We start from the raw sequence: 12629 nt of genomic DNA, 5'->3' as shown, positions 1-12629 counted from the left end.
TGCTACCATACCCGGCTGATTTTTTGATTTATTGTAGAGATGAGGTCTCACTGCCCAGGCGGGTCTCAAACCCGCGGGTTCAGGCAATCCACTCACCTCAGCCTCCCAAAGGCACGGGATTACAGGCTGAGCCACCGAGCCCGGCTTGTATATCTTCTTTTGAGAAGTGTCTATTCATGTCTTTTGCCCACTTTTTAATGGGGCTGTTTTTTTCCTTTTGGTGCATTTGAGTTCCTTGTAGATCCTAGATGTTAGACTTTTATCAGATATATAGTTGGCAAATATTTTTTCCCATTCTATGGGCTGTCTCCTTGCTCTCTTGATGATTTCTTTTGCTTTGCAGAAGCTCGTTAGTTTATGAGGTCCCACTTGTCTATCTTATTTCTTAAGGTATGGGCATTTAGGGTTCTGAATAGGAATTGGTTGCCAGTTCCAATTTCCGTAAGGGTGTATCCTGCGTTTTCTAAGATTCTTATAGTCTGAGGTTTTACATTTAGGTCTTTGATCCATTTAGAGCGGTGCCTTATACGATCAGAGAAACTTCTCTAGTAACGAACTATAGAAATTATTCCTGAAAGTATAGTTTTGTCTCAAGTAACTCTTGCGCTCTTTTCTTTTTTCATCCATTTTTCTCTCATTATTTTTTGTATTTTAAATGGATCCACCTTCCAGTTTCAATTCATTTTTCACTATGTCTAATCTGCTTTTCTAACTCTGTTTTTTTTTTTGGGTTGGAGTCTCACTCTGTTGTCCAGACTGGAGTGCAGTGGCCACTCCTGGCCACCGCAGCCTCTACTGCTGGGCTCCGGCGATCCCTTCCGCCTCAGCCTTCCGAGTAGCCGGAATTACAGGCACGCGCTACCATGCCCAGCTGATTTTTTGATTTATTGTAGAGATGAGGTATCGCCAAATTGCCCAGGTGGGTCTTGAACCCGCGGGCTCAGGCAATCCACTCACCTCAGCCTCCCAAAGGTGTGGGATTATAGGCTGAGCCACCGAGCCCGGCGCTGTTTTAAAAAAATTAATTTCAGTTATTTAAATTTTCAGGTCTAGAAGTTTATTTTTGTAATTTTTTATTGATCCCAGCTCTTTACAAAGTTTTCCTTTTTTTTTTTAATCTTTTCTTTTTGGAGCATATATACATTAGTTTTAAGTCTCTGATTACTTTCAGAATCTGGAAAAGTGATAGATGTGTTTCTCTTCATTTATTATCTTGGTCTTGTATCTTGGTATGCCTGATCATTGAATGCCATAATGAAACGTTACAGAGACACTGGATGATGTTTTTCCTTACAAAGATTTGTTTTTCTTCTTGTAGTTAAGACATGTGGACAGATCACCTTGGTTCTATCAGGCATTTGGGATATTTTGAGGCTGTTTTCAGACTTTACTTGACTGATCTATTTCCTGTAGGGCAGAAATTCTCAAACATTTTGGTCTCAGGATCTCCCTACATATAAACCTTCAAGTTACCAACTTTAATGATGCACATCTGTTTTTTATATATTATTTCTCTCCACCAGGTGTCAGTATAGCTTGTTAAATACATACAGTACTATATAGCTGATTGTGTTAGTTGGGTACCTAAACTGACTTTGTTGGACTTACAACAAATTGGACTTAACAAACATGTTCTCAGGCTGGGCATGGTGACCCATGCACATAGTCCCAACACTTTGGGAGGTGGAGGCGAGAGGATTGCCTGAGCCCAGGGATTTGAGACCAGCCTGGGCAACTTGGCGAGACCGTTTCTCTACAATAAATCAAAAAAGTAGCCAGGCATGGTGGCACATGCCTATAGTTCCAACTATTTGGAAGGCTGAGGCAGAAGGACTCCTGAGCCCAGCAGGTTGAGTCTGCAGTGGCCATGAGCATGCCATTGCATTCCAGCCTGGGTGAGAGTGAGACTCCAACTAAAAAAAAAACAAATACAAAAAAACCAAAAACAAGCTCTCAGAACAGAACTCATTTGTTAGTTGGGGCTTCTGTACAGTCTTAAAAATTGAGGACCCTTAAGTGTTGTGTGTGTGTGTATTTTTTTTTTTTTTTTTAAGAAAGAATTTATTGAGAGGACAGAAAAGCTCCCACAGTGGAAGGGAACCCAAGAAGGTTGTCCTATGTGTGTTATGTCTACTGATATATTGTCTATATCTAGTAGCAGAAAAAATCAAAGGCTAAGAAATTTAAAAGCAATTCATTTAAAAGTAACAATAGGTTGGGCTTGGTGGCTCACACCTGTAATTCCAGCACTTTGGGAGGCCTGGGTGAGTGGATTGCCTGAGCCCACGGGTTCAAGACCAGCCCAGGCAACTTGGTGAGACCTTGTCTCTACAGTATATAAAAAATTAGCCGGGCATAGTAGTGTGTGCCTGTAGTTCTGGCTACTTGGAAGGCTGAGATGGAAGGATCACTGGAGCCCAGCATGTCGACGCTGGGGTGGCCATGAGCGTGCCTCCCTTTCCTGCTGTGGCATCATGGCCTCCAGCCTGGGTGACAGAGTGAGACTCCAACTCAAAAAAAAAAAAAAAAAAAGTAACAACAATAAACCTATTACATTCTAACATAAGCAGTGATTATTATGAAAAATAAAAACTATTTTCCAACAATGTTTTTAATGGCAATAGCAGCAGCATTTTTTGATGGGGCATGTTCTGAATAAAATTTTATTTATCTTATTTTTTATTTCAATAGCTTTAGGGGTACAAATAGTTTTTGGTTACACGGTTGCATTATTTAGTGGCAAAAATGTGGGCTTTAAGTGTACTCCAACCTGTACACATTATACCCGATAGGTGATGTTCCATCCCTCAACTACTTCCCACCTTCCCCCTTGAGTCGCCAGTGTCCATTACACCATTCTCCATGTCTTTGCAGATCCTTAGTTTAGCCCCCACTTATAAGTGAGAACATGCAGTTTTTGGTCTTCTGTTGCTATATGTTAGTTCACTTTGCACGACGTTCTCCAATTTCATCCAAGTTGTTGCAAAAGACTTTCTTTCATTTTTTGTGGCTGAATAGTATTCCATAGTGTATATATATACTACATTCCATTATTCACTGATCAGCTGATGGGTATTTTGGTTGATTCAACATCTTTGCAGTTGTGAATTATGCTGCAATGAACATGTGAGTGCCGGTGTCTTTTTTGTATAATGACCTCTGTTTCTTTTGGTAAATACCTAGTAGTGAGATTGGTGGATCAAATGGTAGATCTACTTTTAGTTCTTTGTGAAACCTCCATACTGATGTCCATAGAGGTTGTACTAATTTACACTCCCAGGGAATAGTGGCATTTTAATTGTGCAAATGTCTGGAGTATCACGCTTAATAGAAAACAGCTGGATTCTGATTCTGTATTCAGCCTGTTGTGATATTACTGGGAAGCTTCTTGGTATTATGAAAACAGTGTTGACCTTTTTTTTTTGTTTGTTTGTTTTTTGAAAGTAGGATTTATTAAGAAGACAGAAAAGCTCCCACAGCGGGAGAGGACCTGAAAGAGGTTGCCAATAATGTTGACCTTGAGGGTGACATGGAAGGGACCAACCAGAGTTTGAAAACCACTGCTTTAGGGCACAGCCTTTGGTAGTTTTAATGCAAGCCTGGTGGATCAGTCTCCTGGCCTCCCCAGCATTTGTACGCTGCCCAGCCTCTCCTCACTTGTTGGTCTCTTAAAAGCAGCTTTCTGCTTGGTTCTTGGCCTCTAACCCCCCCTACCCTCCACAGTGTGACCAGCCTCCCTTTCCTGCTGTGGCATCATGGCCTCCCATATCCCGGCTGCCTTGGTAACCCTGGACTCACATTTTGCTTTCCCCACCCAGGAAGGCCACCGAAAGGGCGAGATGGCTGTCTTCTGCCCTCCTCAAGGGGAACAGGTGGAGGCCAGAAAGGGCTCCCCCAACATGTATCTCTTCTCTCTGGGATCTTGGCTCCCCCAAGTCTGCTGTGTTGGCCCCCAGTGTTTCCAGCAACAGGTTTATTTTTTCCTGCGTACTTCACAAGCTCACATAGCTTGTGGCAGGAACGTTGGTCTGATACCACATCCCCACCACTTGCTTTTTTTGTTAACTTGCTTCATGATTTATCTTGCCACTCTCTCCCCATATGTTCATAAAGAGCCTGTTCACTTTCAAGTCTACACAGGGTTAATCAGATGGTCCCCTTGTGTCGCTGCCACAGTCTGGAGTTATACATGTAGGTCTGTATATGTGCAGGTGTATATGGAGGCTACATGCCCAGCAGTGCTACTGCCAAGTCTTTTGTGCAGATGAACACTAGTCATTGTGAGCACTATCACCTAATTGCCTTCCTGGCTTTGTGCCAGTTCACCCTCCCCTTGGTGCATGTCTGAGAAGGGCTGTGGCCAGACCCAGGGATGGGCCAGAGCTCTCCCCTTCTGTGCCGGCCCCTGTGCTACATGCCAGGTCATACCTGTGGTCTTTCTCAGGACACATTTGACATCCGGATCCTGATGGCCAAGTCTGTCAAGTACACAGTGAACTTCTTAGAAGCCAAAGAAGGAGATTTGCACAGGTACCAGTACCCATGCACCATCCTCCTGGGCCTGGCTCAGGCCAAAGGTCAGGGCTACTGTGGCTCCCACCGGTAGGGGAGTTGAGTCTCTGCACCTGGCACCCCCCTTCTCCAGGCAGCTCCCTTTGGCTTCCTCAGCAGCCTCTGCCCTTTGCCTTCCAGGATAGAAATCCCATTCAAATTCCACATGCTGCATTCAGGGCTGGTCCACGGCCTGGCTTTTTGGTTCGACGTTGCTTTCATCGGCTCCATGTGAGTGCAACAGAGCAGACCACGCTGCCCTCCCCAGCCCCCAGACTTGCTGCAGCTGCCCAGGCTGGTAGGGGGGCTAGGAACATGGGACCTGACCCTCCCTGTTCCATTGTCCCTTCCAAAGGGAGTGAGTGTGTCTTGGAGCAAGACTGTTGTGGGTTAAGACACGTGTATGTCTGCCCTGTTCTGAGTGCCTGTCCTCCATGTCCCTTGTTTGTGTCGAGGTGAGTGGTTGTGGATCCTGTGTGTGCACACATGTGTGCCTGGCACTGCTGGGGCAGCCTGGCTTGGCTCCAGGGCCACAGGGTGTACAGGGTGGTGGCTCGAGTGGTGGTGCTGGCCGTCAAGTGCATGCCTGTCCCTGCTTGACAGAATGACTGTGTGGCTGTCTACGGCCCCAACGGAGCCCCTGACCCACTGGTACCAGGTCCGGTGCCTGTTCCAGTCACCACTCTTCGCCAAGGCCGGAGACACGCTCTCAGGGACATGTCTGCTTATTGCCAACAAAAGGTGTGACGTGCTGCCTGGGGTTGGGAAAGGCAGGGGTCTGTCCACCCACCAGCTCACGCTACCCTCCTGTCCTTTTTGCAGACAGAGCTATGACATCAGTATTGTGGCCCAGGTAGACCAGACAGGCTCCAAATCCAGTAACCTCCTGGATCTGAAAAACCCCTTCTTCAGGTAGGCAGGCCCTCAGCCCGCATGGTGGGGTGCCTTGGCCCTGCATCCCTCTTGGCCCTGCCCATGGTTCTGTCTCTGCCACAGATACACAGGCACGACGCCCTCGCCCCCACCTGGCTCCCACTACACATCTCCCTCTGAGAACATGTGGAACACAGGCAGCACCTACAACCTCAGCAGCGGGATGGCCGTGGCTGGTGAGTCGGCCCTGCCCACAGCCCCCAGCTCTTGAGCCTATGCCAGGGACAGGCACAGCTGGCAGCCCTCAGGGGCAGGCCAGGCCTCTGCTCTGTCTTGAGGTAGACCCTGGGCACCCCATGTGGAACACGGGTCAGCCCTGACGTTTCCCCTCTGGGCGCAGGGATGCCTACTGCCTACGACCTGAGCAGTGTTATTGCGGGCGGCTCCAGCGTGGGCCACAACAACCTGATTCCTCTCGGTGAGTGTCCCCAGGGCCCAGGGGAGGGGCAGCACTCAGGACCACACGGGGCCATGGAGGGCCAGAGGCTGGCCAGTGCTTGGTCCTTTTGCCTTTCCTTTTCCTGGGGGCTCTCAGCCGAGGCCCACCATCCTCTCTGCCTTGCTCTGCCACTGCCATGCCTCCCTACGCCCTGGTGTGAACACGAGTGGGCTGGGCGGCTGGGGGCGGTGACGCCGTCTCCCTTCCTTCCTTCCTGTCGCTGCACAGCCAACACGGGGATTGTCAATCACACCCACTCCCGGATGGGCTCCATAATGAGTACAGGGATTGTCCAAGGTAATGGGGTGGCGGGGTGGGTCCCGTGGGGGCCGAGCTTGCATGCTACTGTGGCCATCTGTCTATCTGGCTGCCCGCCTACCCTTTTGCCTGCCGTCTCTTTCTCTATTGGGCCTGGAGGCTGGGGCAGCCCCCCTCACTGCTGACACCCCCTCACAGGGTCCTCTGGCACCCAGGGCGGCGGCGGCAGCGGCTCGAGTGCCCACTATGCAGTCAACAGCCAGTTCACCATGGGCGGCCCTGCCATCTCCATGGCCTCGCCCATGTCCCTCCCGACCAACACCATGCACTACGGGAGCTAGGGCCCGCTGCGGACTGACAGCACCAGGAAACCAAATGACGCCCCCTTGCCCCACCGCTGGGCGCCTGAGCACCCGGCCACAGTCCTCTTTGCTATGGGAACTTGGACACTTTTTTACACGACGTTGCTGCGGCCCCAGCCCCACATCCCAGCCCTGAGCGCGTGTCGCTGCCATATTTTACACAAGATCATGTCGCAGGAGCCCTTGTCCTCCCCCTCCTGCCCCTCCACCCTGACCTGGGCTTGACATCTGCTGTTAACAGGCATTGGGGCCTGCCAGCTGTGCCTGGGTGGGGGAGGGGAGCAGCTGCCACCATGGCCCAGGCTGCCCCACCCCACCTGGTCCCTCAGCACCTGTCCCCTAGCCTGTCTCCGGTGGGAAGGTGGCCTGGCCAGGTGGGGCCTCCCCTTCGATGACCAGGCCTTGGTCACAATGGGTGTGACATGCTGCTTTTTTTAATTTTATTTTTTTACAAAAAGAACCAGTGTCAATCCACAGACTGTCTGAGAAGCCAGGTCTGCCGGGCCGAGCCAGCAGCCCCTCCCCCAGACTCAGAGGCTCAATGGTGAGGGGCGGCCCAGCCGAGGGCTTCAGGGGCCCTCCCCACCAAAGGGTTCACCTCACACTTGAATGTACAACCCACCCCACTGTCGGGAAGGCCTCCGTCCTCGGCCCCTGCCTCTTGCTGCTGTCCTGACCCTGAGCCCCTGCAGGTCCCCCTGACCCCCAACCCAGAGCTAGTACAGGCGGCCACAGGCCCTGGGCCTGGAGGGAAGGTAACCGCTGGCTGCTTGGGGCAGACACAGACACACCTCAAGGATCTGTCACGGAAGGCGTCCTTTTTCCTTGTAGCTAACATTAGGCCTGTGTGTTTCCCCCACACTTGTAGACGCTCCAGTCCCTATGACTATGATGGCATTTTGGTCCCTCCCCAGCCTGGGAAGGGACCTCACAGGGACATCTCCCTCCAAAAGAAAAGAAAGAAAAAATAAACGAGGAAACCTGTTTCAGCACAGGCAGTTTTCTTCTCCTTCTGCTCCTCCATTTCTGACACCCCAAACTCAGACGCTGGAGCTCAGGCTAGGCCCCAACCCGCCCCCTGTGCACCCAGCAAGGATGGGCACAGTGGGGCTGCTCCCCTGGCCCTCCCTCCAGATCTGGGGAGTCTTGTCAGGGAAAGCAGGGGCCCAGCAGGCAGCTGGGAGCGTGGGGCCTGCTCTGTCCCCAAGCTCCCTGCTCGGCCGTACCCCTCCCCCACCACCTTTATATAAATTCTCTGAATCACCTTTGCATAGAAAATAAAAGTGTTTGCTTTGTAAGAAAAGTCTGGAAAGTGGCGGAATGATCATGAGGTGTCGAGGGAGCCTTCAGTCCTCGTCTGAGGGGCAGGACAGTCACAGGTGTCCCCTTAGGTTTTGCCTGAAAGAGAGAAACTCCTAGCAGCGGCCCCAGGACTTCTGGTCTTGTGGGGTGGGGAGAGCACAGCTGGAAATTTTCTCACCTGTGGGGCCAGGGCCTCTCTAGGAGAGGGCCGTGGACAGTGGCAGATTGGGAGGCAGTGGTGCATGTGTGGGCAGAGACACGGTTTGGGGCCCAGGTGCCATGTGCTCTGGAGGCAGCGACTGGAAGAAGTACAACTGCCCGAGACCCCCAGGGTCAGTGGCAGGGCCAGCCCAGCCCAGCCCTGCCCTGCTGTGACCGTCCAGCCAATACCTTGCAGCCCAGGGCCAGGAGGGCATGGAGCAGCACCACGGCCACCAGCAGTGCTGTGGCCACCAGCTTGGTGTCCTCGCGGACGACGGGCCAGAGGGTGAACACCAGCCCAGCAGCCGACAGGGCCAGGGCCAGCGCCCCGAAGATCCACTGCAGCCATGGCACAGGGATGAGCCACAGGACCTGGGGGCGACATGGGTGGCTGGTGGTATGCTGTGTGCTCCCACGGCACCCGCCACCTGCTCTCGCCGGGCCCCACTCACCACCATGGGGATGAAGACGAAGAGGGAGTAGCCATAGATGCACACGGTCTCCAGGAAGGTGTAAGGCCCCATGCGCTCCCGGATGCCCTGGCGCCACCGCAGGAAGCCCCACAGTGCCAGCGGCACCAGCCACGCATAGCAGTAGATGGCGATGCCTGCCACGGTTACTGGGGGCAAGGTGGGCAGTCACTCCCTGTCCCCCAGGGGCCCCCTGGTATCCCAGCTTACCCTGCTCACCCTTGTGGAACTGGGGGCTGTAGTGGATGGAGGGATCCCTCCTCTGGGCCAGCACCAGCGTCAGGTTACCGGTGACAGCCAGGACAAAGGCCAGTGTGGCACAGATCCAGAAGGGGCCTGGGAGTGAGGGGGGGCAGTCAGGGTCCTGGGCCTAGTGCTCTAGGACAGATGATTTCCTCTCCTACCTGTGCTGGGACCATAGCATAGCCTCTTCCTAAGCCACAGGCCCGTCATGCCAAGTACCCAGCTCCTGGTGCTGAATCCAGTGCCAGTTTAGCTCATCATCCCCCTGGAAGTACCTGTCCTATGGCTTCTGTCTCATCCCAGATGGCAACCCCTCCACCTCAGCTGCCTCTGTTTAGCTTCCTGACCTTTCCCACTGTGGAGAGTGACCAGTCCTCAGTCTTCTCTGTGTCTGTGTTCACCAGGCCTGGAGTGACTTTCTCCCATCCTGGGGCCTCCTGGGACCTCTGGAGTTCAGGCCTCTGCTCTGAGCTGCAGGCTCACATCTGAGTTCCCACATGGGGCTACCAGCTCTACCCGCCACCCCTGCTCTCTCCCTGCAGACACCCAGCTCATCCCTCTCACGGTCCAAGCAGGAATCCTGGGCACCATCCTGGCTCTTCTCCTCCCACCATGTCTAGGCCATCAGCACATCTGGCCACTTCTGCCTCCCAGACTCGCTCTAGATCCACATGGTTCTACACTCTCAGCCTCCACCACGGCCGCCTCTCCTAGGTCTCCTGGCTTCCACCCTCGCCCCTCACAGTGGCCAGAGGGACCCTGAGAACACAGAACTGAGATGCCTTCTTGCCACTGCATTGGGAGCCTATGCGACGTGTCCCCTCACTTCTGTGACCTCCAGCAGCTCACCCTGTTCCAGCGATGAGGACACCCCATAGCTCAGGTGAGTTCCCACCACAGAACTTACACCCTTCCTGGAACCCTCTTTCCCTCGGTTTCTACTGCCTCTTTCCATTGCCATCAAGACTCATTCCCTCGCCATCCTCAGAAAGGCTTGCACCCGCACACCCCTGCAAAACAGCAAGGCTGAGCATCCTCCAAACTGCACTGCTGTTCTCTAGCTTGTCATCCTCTGCCATCTGTCACATCTGTGTTCCAAACAGAAGGCACGCCATACTCCCTGAGTGACTGACTTGTCTTCAGCTGTACACCGGGGCTGGCACTCGGTCCTCCCTTGTTGAGGGGACACTTGAGTGACTCAATTGCCAACCTCACTCACCATAGAGATCTGGCCTATTCCGCAGATGGTGCTGCACAAAGTTGTGGCCGGGCCGGGGCAGCAGTGAGCCTTTGATCCGGTCCAGGACCTGGGGGCAAGGCATGGTCAGGGTGGAAGTCCTCCTAGGCTCTTCACTAGATCTGAGAGGCTCCTTCCCTGGGGACCTCCAACCTCCTCTCTCCATGCCCGCCTGAAAGCTCCGCTCTTCTCTGAGCTTTCAGGGGACTGTCCATGGTTTGGAGCCCCTACTGCCATCATCTCCCATGTGCTGTCCCACCACTCCCAAGGGCCTCCTCTGGGCCTGCTTGTCCCCCTCCTCAGCTTAGCTGCCCTGCCCTTGCAGCCTCCCTGTCCAGCCCCAGTAAGAATGGGCAAGTCACTGGGCGTGATGGCTCACGCCTGTAATTCCAGCACTTTGGGAAACTGAGGTGAGAGGACTGCCTGAGCCCAGGGGTTCAAGACCAGCCTGGGAAACTTGGTGAGACCTCGTCTCTACAATAAGTCAAAAAAATTAGCCAGGCGTAGTGGCACATGCCTGTAGTTCCAGCTACTTGGAAGGCTGAGGGAGAAGGATCACCTGAGCCCAGCAGGTTAAAGCTGTGGTGGCTGTGATAGTGTCACTGCACTCCAACCTTGGGCGACAGGGTTAGACACCGACTCAAAAAAAAAAAAAAAAAAAAGGATGGGCAAGTCCTGGGCATTCTCCTTCCTCCATCCCCAATGTATCTATGACTTTGTAACTCTCATGATGACCATCTACCCCCTGGCCTGGGGCCTCTGATCCCATTTTCCACCCTTGCTCTCCTCCTTACGCATTCCACTCACTCTTTTCCTGCTCTAAACCCTTCTCTGACCCCCCATCACCTTCAGGATAAACTCAACCTCCAAGTCCTTAACAGTTTGCAAGGTCCTTCTTGCCTGTCCTCCACCTCACTCTCTCCACCCAAGATTCAGTGACAGGCAGCCTCTGTGGGACTTCATGCTTGCTTTCACCTTTTGGTCACGCTGATCCCTGTGCCTGGAACTTCTGCTGCTCTCCACTTTGCCCCAGGAAAGCCTTGTTTCTCTTTCAGATCTCAGAGAACTCCTCACCTCTTCCAGGAGGTCCTCCCTAACCTTCCAGATTACGTACCTCCCTCGTGTCCCCACAGCCCCTGTCACACAACCCTTAAAGAGCATCAGTTCCTTCTGTCCTGCTGGGCAGGGCTCCGGTTCTGCGCAGCCGCCACCAGCACCCTGCCCATGTAAGTAGTGGCGGAACCCTGATTCCAACCCCTATCCCATCCCGTGGCTTTCCAGTCCTGACCTGTGAGGTGTCCACATCAAAGAAGCTCTGATAGTAGGCAAAGGTCCAGACTCCAGGCTGCTGCTTGTCCTGCAGGAGCTGCAAGTGTGGGCTTTCAGTGCTGCCCTGACAGCCTGGGATAGCAGGGGGCTGGACGGAGGCTGGGCACAGGGATTCCATGGACTCACCGCTGTTTTGTCACTCTCCTCCACCTCGTCCTCTGCACCATAGCCGATATCAGAGCCCACAGTCACAGCCACATGTCCCTGTGGGGTCAGCTGGTCAATTCTGGTGGTGGCTGCATCTGGAGTCTCGGCCAGAAGATTAGTGGCTTCTTCGAATTCTGTAGAGAGTGAATAAGGGATACAGACATATTTTGGGGGCGGAAACAATTTGGCCTCGCCTGCGCATCTGGGGCCATTCCAGAGCCCTACCCGAGGCGGGAACTTTCTCAGTTCGGGGCATGCGAAGGGGTCTGTGGCAGCTCCTAACACGGGACTGGCTTTGGGGCTGGTCCTCGGATCGAGTCCGGGGCTGGAGGCTAGAGGATCAGGTTGGAGGTCCGAGTTCAGGAAAGGAGTGGGGTTCGAGTCAGGGGATCTCACTGCTGGATCGGGGACCACAGCCGCCTGGGGTTCGGGTTAGAGGCGTTGGAAGCTGCGAGAAGTTAAGGCGGCGCGCGGAAGTAGGAGCCCCGGCCAGGGCGGGGCCGCACTCACCGTGGAAGGTCAGCTCGTCGGCCGTTGCCATGGTCGCGCAGGGAAGTCACTGCATCCCTCTGAGGACAGAGGCCGATCAGGCCTACGCGCCTCCCTTAGCCCGAGCCCCACCTGGCGGCTAACTGCACCCACGGGGGCTTGAACTCGCGGTCCCAGCCCCACAGGTGCACTCCGCCCCTCTCACCTGAGGCCACCTCGGCCGGCGTGGCTGGGTCTCTTTGCGCCTGCGCGACCCACGTACCCGCCCAGACTGACCCTGCCTGGATGGGAACATCCGGCGCCGGTTCGTTTTCTAGTTTCCTCCGATGGGAAGCCACTTCCGGCAGGTTTGGCGCGTGCGCAGAAGAGACTCCGGGCAGCTTTTTACCTGGCGTCTGGGAGTTTCTTTCCGGAGGTCTGGTTCCACGCCGGAAGAGGATGGCGACTGCCGCTCTGAAGAGATTCTGGTCCCGAGACCGAGCAGTGGTTGGCGACTCGGCGGTCGCGAAGCCGGGCGTGTGGGTGCGGCTGGGTGAGTAGTGGTGGAAAGCAGCGGGTGGGTGGCCGCCGCGGCCGACCGCTCTCACCGCGCGTCTCTCCCCTCAGGCGCTTGGGCCCGCGCGCTGCTCCGGGACTACGCCGAGGCCTGCGGGGACGCGGCGGCGGCG

General features: G+C 54.1%; 3 protein-coding genes across 6 annotated transcripts in view; 2 read left to right on the top strand and 1 right to left on the bottom strand.

Annotated features, from left to right (window-relative positions):
- The window catches only part of CARM1 (coactivator associated arginine methyltransferase 1), a 20129-nt gene extending 12634 nt beyond the window's left edge, over window positions 1-7495 (top strand). The window contains exons 9-15 of the mRNA XM_021712082.1: window positions 4445-4530; window positions 4693-4782; window positions 5155-5292; window positions 5374-5463; window positions 5548-5660; window positions 5825-5902; window positions 6380-7495. Of these exons, the coding sequence (XP_021567757.1) occupies window positions 4445-4530; window positions 4693-4782; window positions 5155-5292; window positions 5374-5463; window positions 5548-5660; window positions 5825-5902; window positions 6380-6522 (738 nt within the window). The 3' untranslated portion in view covers window positions 6523-7495. The remainder of the gene's footprint in view (window positions 1-4444; window positions 4531-4692; window positions 4783-5154; window positions 5293-5373; window positions 5464-5547; window positions 5661-5824; window positions 5903-6379) is intronic.
- On the bottom strand, window positions 6970-12047 carry YIPF2 (Yip1 domain family member 2). Of its 4 annotated transcripts, none has more exons than XM_021712067.1 (9): window positions 11983-12047; window positions 11452-11606; window positions 11285-11362; window positions 9979-10066; window positions 8736-8852; window positions 8499-8665; window positions 8236-8418; window positions 8024-8159; window positions 7809-7958 (listed from the first exon to the last, which is right to left on the bottom strand). In XM_021712067.1, the coding sequence occupies exons 1-8, from the start codon at window positions 12011-12013 to the stop codon at window positions 8043-8045; spliced, it is 936 nt and encodes a 311-aa protein (XP_021567742.1). In that variant the 5' UTR covers window positions 12014-12047; the 3' UTR covers window positions 7809-7958; window positions 8024-8042. The 4 variants fall into 4 exon arrangements, with proteins under 4 accessions (XP_008055747.1, XP_008055757.1, XP_021567742.1 ...); XM_008057558.1 differs by having other exon boundaries at window positions 7809-7941; XM_008057556.2 differs by having other exon boundaries at window positions 6970-7941; window positions 8236-8665; window positions 11983-12035.
- A 273-nt stretch (window positions 12048-12320) lies between these two features.
- The window catches only part of TIMM29 (translocase of inner mitochondrial membrane 29), a 1421-nt gene continuing 1112 nt past the window's right edge, over window positions 12321-12629 (top strand). Inside the window, exons 1-2 of the mRNA XM_008057585.2 lie at window positions 12321-12493; window positions 12568-12626. Of these exons, the coding sequence (XP_008055776.1) occupies window positions 12400-12493; window positions 12568-12626 (153 nt within the window). The 5' untranslated portion in view covers window positions 12321-12399. The remainder of the gene's footprint in view (window positions 12494-12567; window positions 12627-12629) is intronic.

Source organism: Carlito syrichta, unplaced genomic scaffold (genome assembly GCF_000164805.1).
Source record: "Carlito syrichta isolate Samal-C Ts95f unplaced genomic scaffold, Tarsius_syrichta-2.0.1 Scaffold87133, whole genome shotgun sequence".
NCBI classification, from domain to species: Eukaryota; Metazoa; Chordata; class Mammalia; order Primates; family Tarsiidae; genus Carlito; species Carlito syrichta.
Note: the sequence above shows the minus strand (reverse complement) of the source record. Positions and strands in the feature narration are given on the sequence as shown.

Bases quoted from the DNA above. Each gene is read 5' to 3' on its own strand.
- YIPF2 (XM_008057556.2), bottom strand. From the start codon at position 12,013: ATGGCAACGGCCGACGAGCTGACCTTCCACG. The intron at 11,363-11,451 runs GTGAGTCCATGG...CCACACTTGCAG, and splicing joins AGGAGAGTGACAAAACAGCG to CTCCTGCAGGACAAGCAGCA. The intron at 8,160-8,235 runs GTATTGGCTGGA...GGTCTCGGGCAG, and splicing joins TCCTGGCCCTGGGCTGCAAG to TTGTACTTCTTCCAGTCGCT.